Source organism: Rhinoderma darwinii, chromosome 6 (assembly GCF_050947455.1).
Source record: "Rhinoderma darwinii isolate aRhiDar2 chromosome 6, aRhiDar2.hap1, whole genome shotgun sequence".
NCBI lineage: Eukaryota > Metazoa > Chordata > Amphibia > Anura > Rhinodermatidae > Rhinoderma > Rhinoderma darwinii.
Window position 1 is genome coordinate 25011830 of NC_134692.1, and position 21325 is coordinate 25033154.

Below are 21325 nucleotides of genomic sequence, written 5' to 3' on the forward strand. Positions count from 1 at the left end.
TGGTGGCCTGCGGCTGCCTCGGCGAGTGAGGCAGTGCTTGGGTGACCCCTGTTCCACGTATGTTTGGGACCCGCATCTATCCGACATATATGGCATATCCTGTGGATATGCCATATATTTCGGAGTTTGGAACAACCCTTTAAAGGGAACTTTTCACTAGCCCATACATGTGCAGCTGAGTCACCTTGTAATAGGCACTGCTGCACAAACCTTGTGTCACTTTAAACTATGTTGCTAGCCTCCTCTGTTTTTTAGATATTGGTGCCGTTGTACTTGGTGCCCGATATGTAAATGACCCCCTGTACTATCAATGGGGGGTTTCTTTTCTTGGAAAGGGTAGGTGGTGCGTGATACTTAGTGCTCTGACACTGTCCAATCAGCTACAGACAGTGGCAGAGTGGCTTGTGTTGTGTGATCTTTCTCGCGAGATCACAGTCTTTCCTTCACTGTCTGACGAGCTGGGGAGAGGAGAGCATGCGTGCGTGCACAGCTCTGCCGCCACCACGGAACAGAAAAGGGGAAGAACAATGTGAATGTAAATTCTTCTTCAGTTCCGCAGCGGCGTCTGAGCTGTGCGTGCGCGCACGCTCTCCTCCAGCTCTTGTCGGACAGTGAATAAAAGACTGTGTGATCTCGGGAGAGAGATCACACCGCACAAGCCGCTCTTACAGTCCGTAGCTGATTGGACAGTGTCAGGGTGCTAAGTTTCACGCCCCCTTCGCTTTCCATAAAAAGAAACGCCCCATTGACAGTACAGGGGGTCATTTACATATCGGGCGCTAAATATAACCTAGTTTAAAGTGACACATGGTCTGTGCAGCAGTGCCTATTACAGGGTGCACTCAGCTACACATGAATGGGCTAGTGAAAGGTTCCTTTTAAAGGGTTATTCCAAACTTCGAAATGTATGGCATATCCACGGGATATGCCTTAAATGTCGGATAGATGCGGGTCCCACAATTCTACGCGGACTACAATACAGTTCAGTGGTTTAGTGATAAGTGATAGCAGGATTTGGTTTGCTGTTATGTTTGTATCTAGGAAAGATTTTCCAGTTCATAAGTACAGGAATACTATTAGAAATATTCTAAGTGGGGTTGTCACAATTTCGAGAAAAAGTTTCTGAACCATGGGGAAAGAGTAAAGTAATAGTTTTGCGGACATCATCTCTAGGTAGTCCTGCAAAATAAAAAAAATTCTCAGTAGAAAGTTCTCTGTAATATTGTGTCCGTTATTCTCTGAGCCGCAGATATTATTGTCTTGCTGGTAATCCTACTTCAGTTGCCAAAATACCTCTAAGTCATTGTTGATCCTGCCGATTAGATTACTTGCTCGTGTTTGGCTGCCAGGCAATTTACTAAATGCACTTTGAGGGGAATGGAAAACGGTTTGTGTAGTCTTGGAACAGACAGCAGGCAAAGTGAGCCGGGTTCGTCACATGTCTGATGTCCAACAGATTAATTTTTCATGCGGTAAAAGCAGCCAGCCATCTGCCATTTCTATAAGCCAACTTTTATGCAACCTGCGGCTGTTGATGAACTATTAATTTAAGGCTAGCTAGGCATGCTGGGAATTATAGTGCACTCATAAGTGGAAGGGTGCGATCTGTCTACTGCTATTATAAGGCATTTAACAAATGTGTGCTTATTTAATTCTAGGAAATAACAAGTTCACTGCCCTTGTCCAAGATTTCCTTAGATGATTTCCCTGAGAACAAAGACATTTACAATGACCTGACAGCCTATATACAATACAGACACGGCACTAGCCAGGAAATTGCAAACAATATCTCTTTAAATGGGAAAACAGATGCCACGAGCTTCAGCAAACTGTGCGATCACTTGGTGATGAGGAGCCAAGGGTCTTATCTTTACCTAAAGCTCACCTTGGATCTATTCGAAAAGGGCCATTTGGTCATAAAGAGTTCTAGCTATAAGGTGGTGCCGGTCTCCGTCTCTGAGCTTTATTTGCTCCAATGCAACATGAAATTCATGACAAACTCCGCTTTTGAGAAAGCTCTTCCAATTTTGAACTTGGCTCTGGCCTCCCTGCACCCCATGACGGATGAGCAGATTTTCCAGGCCATCAATTCGGGCAATGTTTATGCCGAACATAACTGGAAAGACTTTCAACAGCGCATGGAACTCCTATCTTGCTTTTTAATCAAGAGAAGGGATAAGACACGCATGTTTTGTCACCCGTCCTTCAGGGAATGGCTGGTGTGGAGGGCTGATGGAGAGAGCGCAATGTTCTTATGCGAACCACGGTAAGGCCAAGAGTGATGCAATAAAGGAATTAAGAAAAAACACTTTTTGTAAATTTGGCAAGTACCTATTTTAATACAAAAGTTTCCTAACAATTAGCTGATCACTGGGTGTCATGCTGCTATAACCCCCAGCCATCGGATGTAATCTGTGGAGGAATCCGATCAATATTCCTGCAGCGTCACCACAGGAGAAATTAAGCAATACACCGTGACCATTAAAGAGGTCCTGTCACCTCTCCTGACATTTGAAATCTGTTTTAGTAAATACTTCTATTCTTCATGAAATAACAATTCTGGAACAGATTTTCTTAAAACTCTGCATTGTGCTATTCCTCTGTTATTCCTCCTAAAAAATATGAAGAAATTGACAACTGGGTGTTAATATTCCTCTTGTCAAAGACTGTGAGCGCTGATTGGACAGTGTCAGACTGTGTAGGGACACACCCCCAACTGGTAACACTGAGTAGTCAATTTATTCATAAATTTGTAGGAGGAACAACAGAGCAACAGCACAATGTAGAGTTCCAAGAAAAGATGCTCCAGAATTGTTGTTTGATGGGGAATACAAGTATTTACTAAAACCAGCATGTCAGGAGAGATGACCGGTCCTCTTTAAAATAAAGGAGTTGTCCCAGAATCAACAATTCTCACCTATCCACAGGGTAGGTGATAATTGTCTGCTCCCTAGGAACCCCACCGATCGCAACAATGGGGGTCCTAAATTCCCACCCACAGTGATAAGTAACTTGAATGGAGCGGCAGTCGAGCTTGTTGTGCCCCCCTCTCCATCCAATGTCTATGGGAATCACGGAAACAGCCGAGCGCTGTACTCGGCTATTTCAGTCATTCCTATAGACTCGATGTATCGGCAGCGCACTTTACGGAAATGCTTTGGTCATTTTGGTCTTTTCCTCCTTTGTTAGTATGTTAAAAAAAAAAATATATATATATATATATATATATATATATATATATATATATATAGTAGCTTGACGGTTCTTCTCATAAACCTTTACCATGGGGGTACGTATGTATATACATAGAGGCATGGAAACAGACTCTAGCCATGAGGTGAGGTTGTTATAGAGGTTTATGGTCTCTTGTAGTAGTATTTGGCTGTTGAGCTGGCCCTTTCTTTACTGTAGTTCACAAGATGTTTCCTATTGCAGTTTTGCTCAGCTAATTTAGGAAACCATTATGACTGGGGCTTGAGCTGAGATCTGACGGCCATTAAAAAGTCATAGTTTCATCACTGGAGGGATGTTTTCATTTCCTTTACTGGAAATACTCTAGTGAAGATTATCCCAGAAAGTGAGTACCGGGAGGTAAAAAAGGGATAATCCCAGTGATGTATGTAGAAAGTGCTTCTAACCTGACAGCTACTATAATGTAATGTTTTCCACATGATAAAGTTTAGATGTCTTCTGTATGTTTTTACTCATTTATAAATGTTTTTAAATATAGGTATTTTTTCCCTTCAATTTGTCAGATTTTTCCATTAAATAAAAATACAAAAACACATCAACATTAATTTTATTTAGCTATTTCTTGGTCATATTTGTTTATGGGAAAGCTAGTTGGCCACTAATAGGACTGCCATTATCTATTCCACAAAGGTGGTCAACTAGCTTTCCTAGACTCCGGAGCTGTAAAAATGCGTCTAGTTATTGATACGCCCCCTGCCTCTTAGTCACTGTTCACACAGAGTTTTTTTGCAGGCTGAAAAATCTGCCTCAAATTCCTTCAGGAATTTTGAGGCAGATTTTGACCTGCCTGCACTTTCTTCATACGGTTTTCGCGGCGTTCGTCGTGGCAATTTTAGCCCGCGGCCACTGAGGACCGAGGGCAAAACACTCAGCGAAAAATGCTTTCTCTGCCTCCCATTGATTTCAATGGGAGGGCAGAGGTGGAACCGCAACAAGAAGGAGCATGCTGCTTTTTTCAACTTTTTTTTTTTTCCTACTGCTAGAGGCCATAGTGGGAAAAAAAACTACGTTTTTGGCGCTGATTCCATTGCGTTTCCACGTCAAAATCAGCGTAAAAAAACTGCTCTGTGAACTGGGCCTTATAGTAAGAATAAGCTAGTCTGGACTCTAAGAAAGCTGGGTGACTACCCCTGCGAGAGTGCAGTCATAAAACAATCAGTGAGTAATTAGTCTAATTGTGTAATTCATTTATTTGTTTCATTATTTAGAAGTGGACATGCCCTCTTAGCATTTATGTCTTCTCGACAAGAAGGGAAATTGAATCGCCAACAGACCATGGAGCTGGGCCATCATATTCTAAAAGCACACATATTTAAGGTATTTTCTGTAAAAATGTCAAATAGAAAATATACTTGTCATACTTGAGTATATGGGAGTCAGGACCCCCTCTATTAGCTGGATTGGAGAGCTGCTGCAAAGAGTAGCCCATTCATTTGAATATCACCGTGTAGTATCACATTTCTATTACGCAGCGCTTTACAGAGGTCCTCTCTTTTACTGTCCCCATTGGGGGACAATCTAAATTCCCTATTGGTATCTTTTTGGGGTGTGGGAGGAAACCGAAGTACCCGGACGAAACCCACGCAAACACAGGGAGAACATACAAACTCCATGCAGATGTTGTCCTTGACTGGATTTGAACCCAGGACCCCAGCGCTGCAAGGCAACAGTGCTAACTACTGAGCCACCGTGCTGCTCTATGTCCTATACTTCTAGTATTGCTACTATTTTTGTTGTAATGGGTTTTCACTATTATATCGTTTTTGAGCTACGTTCACGTGTCTGTGTGTCCCGTCTTAAACAATATTGTGCACTTCAGATATAAATGGCACCATTTTTTGGAATGGCTCCAATAACGCACTGATTATAGATGTGCCCCAAGTGGTGCAAAATCCGATGTATGGCTGTGCACATGCAGAACACGTATCTTTCTGTAAAGGATCTGGATATTCTAGAAATACAGCACCTTTGTTTCTAGCAAGGAAACCATTGATTGTCCATCACATAGAAATTTCAGTCCCTTTTTATATATCAAATATACAGTCAAGCCATTTTTACTTGGCTTTCACAGATATCACAGGCGCCATCCAAGCAAATTAGCATAATATATAACTAAAAATAAAGATCAGTTGTTTTAACCTACATAGGAATGCTACCATTGAGTCAGGGCGGGACGCTGGTGCGGTTTTTAAAAGCGGCACTCCCTCCTGGCAGACAGCGCTCCTTTTGTCTTGAAATCTAAATTGGTCTCAGGTACTTTTATGTATTAATTCTCAATAAGGGAAGTTAATTTGGCATTTTTGCCTTTCTTTTCATGAAAACACAATGGTGGGGGATCAATGGCCAACGCTGCAACATGTACATCAATTAATTGTTCCCTATTATAATAGAGCACATAGAGTGTGTGAGTGTGAGTGTGTGTGTGTGTGTGTGTGTGTGTGTGTGTGTGTGTGTGTGTGTGTGTGTGTTTATTTTAATTCAGTCTATGAGAACCGGAAACAAGATTTAAGTCTTTAGTTTGACATTGTGTGACTTATTATTATTACTACACAGCATTTCCAATAAGAAAAATACCCTCTTAGGGGGAGTTCACATAGAGTTTGATGAGTTTTTGGACGCGGAAACTGCACCAAAAAACATCCGAAAAAGCCTCCCATTGATTTCAATGGGAGGCGGAGGCGTTTTTTCGTGCAAGCGGAAAAACCGGCTCGCGGGAAAAAGAAGGGACATGCCCTATCTTCGGGTGTGTACGCCTCTGATCTCCCATTGACATCAATGGGAGGCAGAGAAAGCATATTTCGCAGCGTTTTTTGCCCGCGGCGCTCAATGGTTGCAGGCGGAAAATGTTGCGAAAATCGGCATGCAGGCAGAGCGAAATCTGCCTTAAAATTCCAACCGCAATTTTGAGGCGATTTTCTGCCTGCAAAAAAGTGTGTGAACCCAGCCAATAAATATAAGTGCACATGGCACAGATCTGTAAGTAGTAGTAGTCTGTTGTGGACCCATAATGTACCTCCACATGCCTCTAAATTGTACAACTTTTTTACAGAGGTATTCCTTTAGGGGAGAATACAGTGAATTACAGGGGTACATGGAGTGCCTATGGGTGCGTTATACGGACCTTTTAAGGGACCCTCTGTGCCGTTTACATGGTCCGTGCATTCAGCTTTGCCTTTGGTTTTCCGCAAATTCTGTTGAGCCATTTCTTAGCTGAACGACAGCAAGTTTTGCTGCGATTGCATTTCCAAGAACTGTTCACACTCCGCATCAGACTCCTGAAATGTCACTGAGCTTAGATGTGCAGTCATACATTCCTTGTGCGTTTAATGCTGCAAATAGAGCTCTATCTGTCAGTCTGAATTTTTGGGAATTTTATTATATTTTAATGATGCACCTTCTTGTAATGATTTTAGGGACTCGGTAAGAAACATGGAATATCCTCCAGCTCTCTGCAGGCCTTGTGGATTGGATACAGCACAGATAGTTTGTCTGCAGCCCTCGCCTCTCTGAGGAACTTGTACACCCCAAACGTTAAGGTAATGTAATAATAAATGTGTCATAAATGAACTTTGCTGCACAGTTGGAGATCAAATTTGTCCACAAGTCCGGATTTGGGGCCTGTTCTCTTTGGATGGCCGTGAACTTAAGAAATGTAACAAGACCTTAGTATATGGTCAAGACATCAGAGGAACTAGAACTGTGTGAGATCATTACTGAGCCGTTCATCCCTCACACTCTACAAAAGTTGTCTGTGCTCCTGGTCCATCCAGCCGGAGCCAAATAACAACGTGATGTATGGCCATTAAACTAAGAGACAGAAAGACTTGTATTCTATAGAAGGTGGTTATAAAGGGAAGAGAATGGGCAGATTTATTAAAAGGGTTGTCTGGTGTCACTCTTGTCCATGGGCTGTGTCTGGTATTTCAGCTAATCCTCATTTAAAGGGACTCTGTCACCAGTTTATTCATTCCCTATATACTAACTAATCTAATAGGAGCTATGATGCTGATAACTACAGTGAAATTTATTTTCAAAAACGTTTATTATTTGCAAAGTTATGAGCATTTTTCTAAATATGCTAATTTGGCTATAATGGCCAAATAGGAGGTGACTTTCTTTTTACTCTGGTCGGTGTAATGTTTTCTGTATGACTCTGTCCAATCATCATACAGATTCTCCCCCTTCCCTGCCCAACAACACAGGATGATCGTATAGTATACAGCTTCCATTCTTGACTGTGTATTCAACTGGTGATCTCTCCGGCTTTCGTATTCCACCAGAACCTGCTGTTCTAGGTGATCCACAGCCCGAGATATGGCTGTTTTAAACAGAACCTTTCACCTGCCCATACATGTGCAGCTGAGTGCAGCATGTAATGGGCAGGGCTGCACAAACCCTGGGGCACTTTACAGATTTTTTTTCTACCTTCCTCCGTTTAGATATCGGTGCCGTTATATTTGGTGCCCGATATTTAATTAACCCCCTGAACGGTCAATGGGGCTTGTAATGGTAAGAGGGCGTGTAACATGGCTGTGACACTGTCCAATCAGCTACGTACAGTATCACGGCAAGAGCTGGAGAGGAGAGCGTGTGCACGCGCACGCTCTCACTCTTCAGCTCTCGGCAGACAAGGACCAGAATGATTTCTTGCGAGAGATCACACAGTCTTGTACTTGTCTGCTGAACTGGCAAGGGGGCATGTCTCTGCTATGGACAGTGCATGCCCGCTCTCCTCTCTCCAGCTCTTGCACTGTCCGTAGCTGTGACACGCCCCCTTGCCAGTTCGGCAGACAAGTACAAGACTGATCTCTCGCAAGATCTCTCCAGCCTGGGTCTCTCACACTGTGTGAAGCAGCTTCATGCTGATAGGACATGGTCAGAGGCTGTGAGGAGGCTCCACCTCATGAGAATCGCTGCTGTTGACGGCCTTTTGTCAAGTATAGGATCATTTGCATATTTAGAAAAAGGCTCATAACTTTTAAAATAATAAACGCTTTGGGACACAATTTTCACTAGCATTATCAGTGTGACAGCGCCTATTAGATTAGCGAGGAGATGGAGCATTACTAAATTAGTGACAGATCCTCTTTAAGTAAATATAAATAAACTGCAATACAAGGTAGCTGATGATGATGGTGTTGTTTTTGGGGGAAAAACAGACTTTTTTTTTTTCTATTTTTATTTTTTTATCCCAGACAACCCCTTTAATACCTCAAAGGGACTCAATCTTGCGACTACCGGAAAAAATTCTTACACGTTGGGAATGTTTGCAGTAGATGTAAGGTAGCTTGCAACCTTCTTTCCTATAGAAAACAGCTGAAGTCATGCCGCAATTTTACTGCAATTGATCTGGTTGTTTATCCCTAGCCTAAATATGTCCTATGTCTAATACGAACTGAAGTTCTAAAACCCATACAAGTTCTCTGCAACGTGGTGCACAATACGGTTTTATTTTGCGCACCTTATTATGAGCCAGATGGCACATGATCAAGTGCATGAGGTTTGATGAGTCGACCATACGCATGAGAGCTGTCAGACAAGAGCTTGTTCGGCCATCAACTCTCTCTCGCGACTCCCACATAAACATGCAATTTCTGACACCTATCAGGTCCAATTAATGCCAGATAAAAATAATTGTACTTTATATTGCTCATCCTGGTCAGCCCTGCATGCATACTGTATACCTGTATATCATTAGGGCTGTGTAGCTATGGATTACAGAATGCATTTTACACGCTTTTCTGTTCTGCACACTGCTGAATTATCGTGTCCTCACCTGAACTAGGCGTCTCGTCTCATTAATTCAGCACTCTGTTCCTTTTTTCCTGTGCTTTCTGTACCTGTCAATGTATAGAGTTTATAATAACATGGTGTTATGCTTATGGGGGGGTCACTCCAACTGCACGTTAATTGCTGTGTTTTGTCGTCGTCTTTTCATTGGTTGGAGATTAGCAGCATCTGAAACTTTATGCCGGATTAGCTAAATCAAACAAGTGGGGCATTCACAAGGCAAAAGAGATGCCTTCCACTCCACTGGATATACCGGGTTCTGCTTTGTGTTCATCAAATATCAGAATTCGGGATAGGTTGCAGGAATCCTATAGCTATGGTTTTATTTTCAGGGTGGAAAGGCTTCTCTGTACTTATACCAAACTCCAAGACTTAATAGAGAATTCTGACGTTTCTTTGGTGAACCTATGTTCCCTTACACATATATATATTCTCACCTCTGTCCTCCCTAACATAGAAGATTATGTGAATGAGACCGGTCACTGCCTCCTTCAAGAGCAACACACTCCTCTCCTAAGTACCGTGATTTGATTGGCTACTGAATGCTCTAACCACACCCATCTTATAGTAAGGAACAGTATTTATAAGCATGAGATGCATATTTAATCCCACTGTAAAATAAAAGTATTATCTTTTGCAAACAATGGGTGGTAAAGTAATGACCGTATGCTTTAGTTTCGCTGTAGCTGAAGAGCTGTAGTTTTTTTCGCATTATAAGTTGCCCTAGGTTAAGTAGAATTTCATTGCATGGAAAAAAACTAAATGCGTATGTTGAGTATATTGTGACAAATCGTACTTCACGTTCTTTTAGCAATATCATCTGCCAAGCTCTGTAGACGTGAAATGTAAAATGCGGTGGAAAAGCCATCGGTCTTCCCCATGGTCTGGCTTCTTCTACTGGAGTAATCTGCAAAGCTGAATGTATTAAATCGCATGTGGCGACTAGGAGTCGGCGAACCTCGTTTTCCCACTTGGTGAGGGCCCCAGTGGAAGGATCTGCATCGATCAGCCATTTATGGCATATTCTGTGGATAAGATTAGAATACCCCTTTAATCATATAAATCATATAAATGTGAAAATTCCTTCAGCCTCTGCATAAGTTTAGACTTTAACCTACTGACCATCAGAGGTTGAATTTGCTCAGGTCAAGTCAATGTGGTTGCCTTCCAAACGACAGGAGTGTATCACTAAGGTTGCCACGTTTACTGCCAATAGTAAAATAGCTGATAACGGAGAACGATTGATTTAATCACCGGCCTGGACGCCTGCTCTGCTGCAGCTCCTAACTCTAAAAACAGTGCCCTTAGGTCGCATCAAACTGCAGTTTGTGAACCTGGACTTATACTGGATTTTGACAGATGGCACGTTAGTAGGCTAGAGCGCTACACTTGCTATATAGCCGCTTAGATCTCTGTTGATGTGTTCTCCAGAAGCTCCTGCATTACTCTTCAGTCCGTCAGGGGAGGATTCGGTTACTTTGCAGAGTCTTGTAACATTCTACACATTCATTGGCTTTGTTTCATTGTATAGAACTCATTTGTCAGGTCTCCCTAATAGACTGAAATGTATTCACAATTCAAGAAAAAGAGTTGAATGTATGATATCTGGCAGCACTGACTATCCCATATACATGTGTGTCTTTAATGCGTTTTGCCAGAGCTTATTTGCAAGATTCATCTACGTATCCAACTATTTTAACGTCTGCCTTGATTTTATTTGCAGGTGAGCCGACTTTTGATCTTAGCCGGGGCCAATGTAAACTATAGGACTGAAGTTTTAAACAACGCCCCTATAGCATGCGTTCAGGCTCAACTCGGCCACGAAGAGATGGTGAACCTTTTGCTGGAATATGGTGCCTTTGTGGACGGGGCATCGGAAAGTGGAATGACGCCTCTGTGCTACGCAGCGGCCTCTGGACACATCAATATTTTGTCTCTTCTTTGCAAAAAAGGAGCCAAGGTAACTCTTAAGATCATCCCTTCTACTCCTACCACCTATGTCCACCTTCCGTCTCATCTACAGGTTTGAAGGGGTGTGATTTGTGTTTCTATTACTTGCCATTTTTAAGATCTTTGTTAGCGGTGAGTGAATGGGAACATTTTAAGTTACTCTATAAGGACCTAATACTTCTCACAGTGTAGTGTTTGCTACAGTTATATCCATTCAAATCAGCTTCGTACATCAGCAGCAGGACATATCTCAATTTTCCTGATAGTTTGCTACATTAAACCTACACTGATATATTGTATCCGCAAGAAGTCCTGGCTGTTTAGCTCACAGAACACTACCTAGGCTTGATACAATTGTAGCAGCCTGTCGGTTATGAGGAGTATTAGGTCTGACAGGTTTTCCGCCACTAGATGTTATACAAGAATATTCCATTTCACTGACCGCAAACTGAGATCTTGAAAATGCTAGGTATATTTAAGAGTATCTAACAAACGTGATGCAGAGACAAGAAACAGACTGTACACCGAAGAATTTTCCTTTCACAGTAAAGTATTTTTTCAGGGTGTGCACGATTGGCTTTTGCCTACAGTGCTGGAATTGATGATGTAAAGAATTTGGAAGTGTTTTTGACAAGTTGAGAAAAGCCAAACTTCTCACCTTCTAGAAACTATGGTAATGTCTTTGCGTAATGTTCTTTGACTGTCTACGTGTTGCTAATTGCAATGTGTGCCGGGGTAGAAAGTGTTATGGAATGCTTATTTTTCCATTATATCCTATCATTGGTCCTTAAAAGAATTAAACGGGTTGTCCAGTCATAAGAAATTGATGGCCTATCCTCAGGATATGCCATCAATACTGGATCGGTGGAGCTCCGACTACTGGCACCCCCGCCGATCACCTGTTTTCGAGCAGCCAGGGAGCTTGTACCAGCTCTTCCTTTTCATTACTGACACTGCTTGTACTGGGATTCCCCGACACAATTGTAGCGCCATTCAAGTGAATACGAGAGGGCTGTAATACTGTGAACCGCTGCTACAAGCGTGTCAGCGATTCATAGTACAAGTAAATAAGAAATGAAGGGGAAGCAGCACTTGTATGAGCGCTGTAGCCCCTTCAAAACAGTGGGGGTGCCGGTAGTTGGACCCTAACTGGTCATATACTGATGGCCTCTCCTGAGGAAATGCCATCAATTTGTTATGACTGGACAAGCCCTTTAATATTATGATTATTAGTTACGTATCAGTAAGGCCCTGTTCACATTTGCGTTGGAGCCTCCATCGCAGATTCCATCAGATTTTCCAGGAGGAATAGCAATGCTGGAAAAACGACGGACACCACGATGGAACCTGATGGACCCATTATATAAGTCAATAGGGTCTATTGGGCGCCTCTGCTATTCATCGTATGACTGATCTGGCTTTCATGGTTTCTGTTATAAACGGAAACCGTGACGAACATGTGAATGGAGCCTTAAAAGTGGGTATTTTTATATTGACCTATGTGAATAATAGGAATTTTAGTGAAATTTTATCCAGCTGTTTCTTAGTTACTCCTCCTTTATAGCAGAAGCAAGATAATGACTATCTGCCATCACAGATTACACAGGGTTTTAAATACTCTTGGTTAACAATGTCCTACCATTTTGTGTCTACCGTTCCTATACAGGACTGTGTCTCCATGGTTACAGACTGCAAACAAACCCTGTGTAGTCTGATCCTGCAGCCATACTCCCTTCCATCTGTTCCCTACTTCTTAGTTACGTATATTTAGTAGGGGACAGATGGAAGGGAGTATAACTTCAGGATCAGACTACACAGGGCTCGTTTGTAGTCTGTAGCCATAAAGATACATAGGTCTGCATAGGATATTTTTAAATCCCGACTATTTGTAAAGTTGCTTTGGTGCAGTGAAGCAATTAAAAAAAAATAAAAAAAAATATTGCAAAGGTGTACGTAGTCTTTAGGCTATGTTCACACGGGGTCTTTTGCCGAGTTTTTTGACGCGGAAACCGCGTGGCAAAACTCGGCAGAAACGGCCCGAGAACGCCTCCCATTGATTTCAATGGGAGGCGTCGGCGTATTTTTCCCACGAGCAGTAAAACTGCCTCTCGGGAAAAAGAAGCGACATGCCCTATCTTCGGGCGCTTCCGCCTCCGACCTCCCATTGACTTCAATGGGAGGCAGGAGAAAGCGTGTTTTATGCCCGCGGCGCTCAATGGCCGCGGGCGAAAAACGGCGCGATAATTGCTGTTCACACGGAGTATTTTGGGGGAGGAATATCTGCCTCAAAATTCCGTTTGGAACTTTGAGGCAGATATTCCTCCCCCAAAATACTCCGTGTGAACATAGCCTTAAAGTGGAGATTTTCTAAAATAAATTGACTTATTTTTTTATTTACCTTTTGTGTAATGTTTTGTTTAACCAAATTCACTATTTTAGAGCTGAATCAATGTGTTTTGCTAATATTCACAAAATAGAACAATTATGTAAAGGAAAACGTCTGCTGAGGCATTGAGCACATAAACCAGTCATTGGTGAACGTTTGCACTTATTCTGTGGTGTATTTAGTGTATGAAGTGTGGAAGGGGACACCAACGTGAACGCCAAGTGCTGTCTATAGTACTGGTATCGCTGCTGTCCTGATTATAGTACTGGTATCGCTGCTGTCCTGATTATAGTACTGGTATCGCTGCTGTCCTGATTATAGTACTGGTATCGCTGCTGTCCTGATTATAGTACTGGTATCGCTGCTGTGCTGATTATAGTACTGGTATCGCTGCTGTGCTGATTATAGTACTGGTATCGCTGCTGTGCTGATTATAGTACTGGTATCGCTGCTGTGCTGATTATAGTACTGGTATCGCTGCTGTGCTGATTATAGTACTGGTATCGCTGCTGTCCTGATTATAGTACTGGTATCGCTGCTGTCCTGATTATAGTACTGGTATCGCTGCTGTGCTGATTATAGTACTGGTATCGCTGCTGTACTGATTATAGTACTGGTATCGCTGCTGTGCTGATTATAGTACTGGTATCGCTGCTGTCCTGATTATAGTACTGGTATCGCTGCTGTGCTGATTATAGTACTGGTATCGCTGCTGTCCTGATTATAGAACTGGTATCGCTGCTGTGCTGATTATAGTACTGGTATCGCTGCTGTCCTGATTATAGTACTGGTATCGCTGCTGTGCTGATTATAGTACTGGTATCGCTGCTGTACTGGTATCGCTGCTGTCCTGATTATAGTACTGGTATCGCTTCTGTCCTGATTATAGTACTGGTATCGCTGCTGTGCTGATTATAGTACTGGTATCGCTGCTGTCCTGATTATAGTACTGGTATCGCTGCTGTCCTGATTATAGTACTGGTATCGCTGCTGTGCTGATTATAGTACTGGTATCGCTGCTGTCCTGATTATAGTACTGGTATCGCTGCTGTACTGATTATAGTACTGGTATCGCTGCTGTACTGATTATAGTACTGGTATCGCTGCTGTCCTGATTTATAGTACTGGTATCGCTGCTGTCCTGATTATAGTACTGGTATCGCTGATGTCCTGATTATAGTACTGGTATTGCTGCTGTGCTGATTATAGTACTGGTATTGCTGCTGTGCTGATTATAGTACTGGTATCGCTGCTGTCCTGATTATAGTACTGGTATCGCTGCTGTCCTGATTATAGTACTGGTATCGCTGCTGTGCTTATTATAGTACTGGTATCGCTGCTGTGCTGATTATAGTACTGGTATCGCTGCTGTCCTGATTATAGTACTGGTATCGCTGCTGTACTGATTATAGTACTGGTATCGCTGCTGTGCTGATTATAGTACTGGTATCGCTGCTGTGCTGATTATAGTACTGGTATCGCTGCTGTCCTGATTATAGTACTGGTATCGCTGCTGTGCTGATTATAGTACTGGTATCGCTGCTGTCCTGATTATAGTACTGGTATCGCTGCTGTGCTGATTATAGTACTGGTATCGCTGCTGTCCTGATTATAGTACTGGTATCGCTGCTGTGCTGATTATAGTACTGGTATCGCTGCTGTACTGATTATAGTACTGGTATCGCTGCTGTACTGGTATCGCTGCTGTCCTGATTATAGTACTGGTATCGCTTCTGTCCTGATTATAGTACTGGTATCGCTGCTGTGCTGATTATAGTACTGGTATCGCTGCTGTCCTGATTATAGTACTGGTATCGCTGCTGTCCTGATTATAGTACTGGTATCGCTGCTGTCCTGATTATAGTACTGGTATCGCTGCTGTACTGATTATAGTACTGGTATCGCTGCTGTACTGATTATAGTACTGGTATCGCTGCTGTCCTGATTTATAGTACTGGTATCGCTGCTGTCCTGATTATAGTACTGGTATCGCTGCTGTCCTGATTATAGTACTGGTATTGCTGCTGTGCTGATTTATAGTACTGGTATTGCTGCTGTGCTGATTATAGTACTGGTATTGCTGCTGTGCTGATTATAGTACTGGTATCGCTGCTGTGCTGATTATAGTACTGGTTTAAACTCCAATGAACTAAATATCCTTTTAACCTTCTCTTATAGTGAAGATCATATTAGTTTTTTAGATCTTAATATTCATAGGGAAGGAAATAAATTAAAAACGACTACATATCGGAAACCAACATCAGGTAATACCCTTTTGGCAGCAAGTAGCCATCATTTTCCCTCTCAAATTAAGGGGATCCCGATAAGCGAATTTCTTCGAATTCGCCGTAATTGTACCGATTTCAGGGACTTCAAAAGCGAAGCACACGATCTATCTTCTCGCTTTGAAGATAGGGGTTACCCCAAGAAAATGATTAAGAAAGGATACAATAGGGCATCTAGGCAGAATAGAGAGGAAATTCTCAAGAGAGGTAAAAAAGATAATAGTGACAATAGAGTCAGATTCATTTCAAGGTATGGGTCCCATTGGAACATACTTCGGAATCTGATGATTAAAAACTGGCCACATTTAATTTTGGATAAAAGAATTAACTCAATAGTTGGGAATGTACCGAGTATGGTCCCAAGAAAGGCCCCCACTCTGAGGAATCTGTTGGTGAGTTCTGAGTTTAAGAGAAGGACCCCAAGTAATGAGAAATGGCTACAGAAACGTCCAAAAGGAATGTTTATGTGTGGTTCTTGTAAATGTTGTAAGTACGTCTTAAAATCAGACACTTTTCTGGATAGTGAACACAAGAGGGAATTTAAAGTCTATAATTTTATCAATTGCCGCTCAACCATGGTTGTTTACTCCATTATTTGCCCATGTGGGAAACAATACATAGGGAAAACGAAACGAGAATTACATGTTCGCATCAGCGAACATATTAGAGATATTACCAAGGGTGAAATGGCTAATCCTCTAGCTGCACATTTTAAAACATACCATGCCCAATCACCAACTGGCCTAAAATTCATGGGGATTTATCAATTATTCCAAGATAGAAGGGGAGGTGATCTTAATCGAATACTCCTCCAGAAGGAAACTATGTGGATTTATACACTAAGAACTTTGAATCCCAGGGGACTAAATAATGAAATTAAATTTAATATGTTTCTTTGAACAGTTGGGGTCTGAGAGACTGTCCTATGTTTCCCTCAAATTTTCAGTATCTTCGAGTTAGCTAGTTTTGGATACAAATAATCTTTGATAAAGGAATATTGGATTAAAGAATGGGACCCTTATTATGTCATCTTTTGAGAATGATCTAGAAAATTGGTTGTGAAACCTTTGGATTTAATGTACATACTCTCGGGTTTTTAATTTTGGAAACCTGATAGTAAAATTCTAATATTCCTTTATCTGGATACCATATTTTCCATATAATTATAATCTTTTTAGTGGTATGATTAGGAGCAAATTTATTCCCAATATGGAATGATCAATTAATTGGATAAATGATACCAAATGAATTAACATAATTTTCAATTTTTGTAATCTTCTATATTGATGGGATTTGAATTTAGCTCTTAATGGGTGGTGGGAATTGGGGATCTTTGGCTCTATTGATGCTGGATCCCCATTCCTGCCCCCCTCTGGAATTTCACGATGGCTCCCATTATTTACCATAGTCTGATATACGCATATGCCTAGTATGATGCAATCTAGTAGTAAAATTATCAAACTAATCTTGATTTTATAGGGATCGATTCTGCTTTGGGGGTGGTGGGGACCCGGGTCCTGATGCCTTAATAGGTAGTGGTTCTCCTTCCCTGCCTCCCCTGAAGTATTATCTGTATCCCAGTTGCTTATGTGTATGGTTGGATATATCCCATATAATATATATTTAAAGAATTGAACAGATTTCATCTTGTGTTATAATGATTTAAGGGGGGATCCCTTATTAAAGAAAAACTTCCTCTATAAATCCACTATAAAATCTGGATGGTAGTAGCTATCCGTATTTACGGAAGAATTAATATTAATAACAGAATTTAGGCAATAATTATATTATTATGTAAAATTCAACTATTGGTCTTATTGTGACCAAGTAGAGACACACCACTGATTGCCCTCCTCCGGATAAATACTGAATTTATCTATGAATTTGAATTTTTATTTTTTTTTTCTGGATACTTTAATTGTTTGTTTGAATATAAAAATACTTTTGCCTGTTATTTAAATTGAGAGATATGTATCATTGCAGTATCTCATGTAAGATTTAAATATATGATATCCATAATATCTTTGTGTGAAACATTATGTTTTCTATTATGGAACCAATGAATGAATTTGGGTCACTATAAATATAGTGGGTTTGGCAGCACTTGTCAAACTGCTCTGAAGAAATCCCGTCCAGGGATGAAACGCGTCAGCTGTTCTAATCAATGGGGCAGGTAGTGACGTCCTAACCCTGCCCAGAGAATACCTGTCCAGTGTTGAAGATCACACGTGGAAAGGAACATACGTTGGAATAATTATCTACCTGGCTGCCGGCGTGCGATTCTGTCCAGTTGGGTCTGTTCCTCTTGGAGTGCCTTTAATTTACCTGAAATATCAGTGTGCGATCCTGCATTGTTGGGCCCTTACCTCCGTGAGTACAGCGGTTATTGCCTGCATGGATCAATAGAGGAAAGTGCCAAGGGAAGCAATGGTGGAGATGTGGATGCTTTGAAATCAAATGTGTGGCCACACAGGCGAACTTCCCTCTTGAGGAGATCTGCCATTCCTTACACTGGAGTTAATTACCTCCCTGCATGGTCTTCCCGGCACTTACTGGATGTCGGAGGTGAAGGTAAAAACCCATATAAGCTTGTATCTTATTTCAAAGTCCAACTGTTTGAGGGCTATGCACTGACCCAAGGGTCTGTGAAAAGACTTCCTATCACCATTAGATTTGAATTGGAATTATCGATCCACTTGATGTAAGAAAGAAGCACGCTTATAACCACATATCGTGAGGCTACTCTTTTATATTGAGAGTCAAGTCATTTTTCATGCATATGAAGTAAAACTTGTTAATAATATCTTTACCAGTTGCTTCAAATAGGTACTTTGGCAATATTGTGATACAAATTACATATATGTTTGGAAACCGCAAGTGTGAACACAGTTCAGCGGTTTCAATTTGGAAATCTTTTTGTAAAAACGTGTAAAACATATACATCATGCTATATATCCATCAGGCAATATCACTTATGATTTGAAGGTTTATTGTATGTTCTTTTCCTGGCCAGGAGAATTCTCTTTTTAAATTGGTCTTTTTTGTATATTTATGTATAAATTTAACTTTACCAGTATTATCTGGATTCAAAAAATAAAATAATTATTTATTTTTACTGAACCCAAGAGTGCCTAGTTGTATTCCTGGATCTTTTTCTTTTCTTTTTCTTTTTCATTATCTTATATCAGGAATGGCACCGTGCCATATTATATTGCAACTTTGGGTTCTTTAGGTATGGTTTGTAATAACCACAATTTCTTTCTTTTTTTCTTTATATAGTACTGGTATCGCTGCTGTCCTGATTATAGTACTGGTATCGCTGCTGTACTGATTATAGTACTGGTATCGCTGCTGTCCTGATTATAGTACTGGTATCGCTGCTGTCCTGATTATAGTACTGGTATCGCTGCTGTCCTGATTATAGTACTGGTATCGCTGCTGTACTGATTATAGTACTGGTATCGCTGCTGTCCTGATTATAGTACTGGTATCGCTGCTGTGCTGATTATAGTACTGGTATCGCTGCTGTGCTGATTATAGTACTGGTATCGCTGCTGTGCTGATTATAGTACTGGTATCGCTGCTGTCCTGATTATAGAACTGGTATCGCTGCTGTGCTGATTATAGTACTGGTATCGCTGCTGTGCTGATTATAGTACTGGTATCGCTGCTGTGCTGATTATAGTACTGGTATCGCTGCTGTGCTGATTATAGTACTGGTATCGCTGCTGTGCTGATTATATTGTGGGGTAATTATACACTCGCCGTAGTCTCGCCCACACGACATGATGTTTACAATACTAGACGGACTGTAATTGAAGCGTGCAGAGCCTACATCCCATGTCTATGGAGCTGGCTCTGTGTATGCCCCATGAGATGTTGTGGTTGACTGTATTGCTGGATTGTAATGCGCCCCTTCCTCTCTAATAATCAGCAGATGTTGTGACTTCCCCTTTTAATGACACTCATTGACGACTGGCTTCCTGTGCTGGTGTTGCTGGTTTCTAAATACTCTTCCAGCTCTTGAAAATAGGGATTTTCTTTTGCCAACATTATTTGTAGAATTCGCTGCAGCATTTCTTGCTGCAGCTCAGACTCTGTTCACACATGCGTCCATGATGGGCATCACTCATCCATTATGATCTGTTATTTGTCCCCCGACCCACCCTCCATTGACTTGAAACCTGACAGGCCCATTAGAAGTCCAATTACTAACATGCTGCTCCTAAATTAAGGCCAGGATCACACTCAGTTTTGATGCAGTTTTTGGGTGTGTTTTTTTTTTAGCCAAAGCCAAGTGTGTTTCCGAAAGACAGAAAGGTATAAAGAAAAAACGGATGCATCTGTTGTCTTTTGCCTTGGGCTAAAAGAAAAAAACTGCACCAAAAACTGCATTAAAACTGCGTGTATGATCCTGGCGAAATCTACTTTTAGCCCTTAGACACACACAAATGTATTTCACGTCCATGTGCTGTCCGATAAAATAACAGACCGCACACTGACCAATGCAATTCTATGGGGCTATTCACACATACGATTTGTTTCAGGGAGTGTGCGTCCGCTGCATGAAACTAACGCGTTTCCTAGCTTGTCCGGTTTTGCGGATCAGACTCACCCATGGAACTCTAAGGGTGTGTGAAAAACACGGACAGCACATGGACGACCTTAATGTGCTGTCCGTTTTCAGGCATCAGTTGCTAAGAAATGTAGAGAAAAACAAAGTAAAACCAGGAAGGTGCTCGCAGAAGAGAAAAACTGACAAGAAAACGGAAACCACCCTGACTTCACACAAACAGTCATATGCATTAAAAACGGTCCTTTTTTTGTGGACGCAAATCGTACCCAGTCGTGTGAATAAGGCCTTAGTATAAGGATTCTTGATCTTAAAGGAGTTTTCCCATCTTGGACATTTATGGCATATCCACAGGATATGCTATAAATAAATGTCCAAGATACGGTTCCCACCTCGGGGACCCGCACCTATCTCTAGGACGGGGCCCCCTAAACCCTGTTCTATCCTGCTCGGCTCCCACTGCTTCCCGGCCACATTCTGATGAGGAGGTCGGGAGTTATGGAAACAGCCGAGCTGGCCGTACTACGCTATTTCTGTAACTTCCATTCTTTTCTATGGGAGTTACGGAAACCGCATAGCTCAGCGAGTTTGGCTGTTTTCGTAACTCCCGACCACCTAATCCGGAAGTGGCTGGGAAGCAGAGGGAGCCGAGAAAGGTATTAGAGTTTCGGGTTCCGCTTTCTAGAGATAGGTGCGAGTCCCAGAGGTGGGAGCCGCAACTATTGGACATTTATACAATAGCCTATGGATATGCCATAAATATCCAAGATGGGGAAAACCCCCTTTAACTTGCTGGTCTCCTTAACCTAATACATAGCGGCAGGAGTTGTGAACAAATGTTTGTCATGGGGCTGAGAAACTGGAAACAACTGAGGCAAAATTTACGAAGTAGAAAATAATACAAAATTATTTCTGACATTTATTATATTTCAGGTTAGATTGGCGTTACACCTTATGAGCATTAAAATTGCTTCTATGTAAATGGTTAAGTTGTCTCCATAGCGGTGAATGACTAAATAGTTTTGTGGCTATGTTAAAGTTTTCTGTCAGATGTTCCTTCAAGGACTTGTTGGTTTTTATCCAATCCAG

At 41.6% G+C, this 21325-nt stretch overlaps 1 protein-coding gene across 3 annotated transcripts in view; it reads left to right on the top strand.

The window, feature by feature from the left end:
- The window catches only part of TANC1 (tetratricopeptide repeat, ankyrin repeat and coiled-coil containing 1), a 181737-nt gene that overhangs the window by 130869 nt on the left and 29543 nt on the right, over window positions 1-21325 (top strand). For all 3 annotated transcript variants that reach the window (XM_075829316.1, XM_075829314.1, XM_075829317.1), the window contains exons 13-16: window positions 1659-2266; window positions 4461-4569; window positions 6666-6788; window positions 10766-11002. In XM_075829316.1, coding sequence (XP_075685431.1) covers window positions 1659-2266; window positions 4461-4569; window positions 6666-6788; window positions 10766-11002 — 1077 coding nt within the window. The remainder of the gene's footprint in view (window positions 1-1658; window positions 2267-4460; window positions 4570-6665; window positions 6789-10765; window positions 11003-21325) is intronic.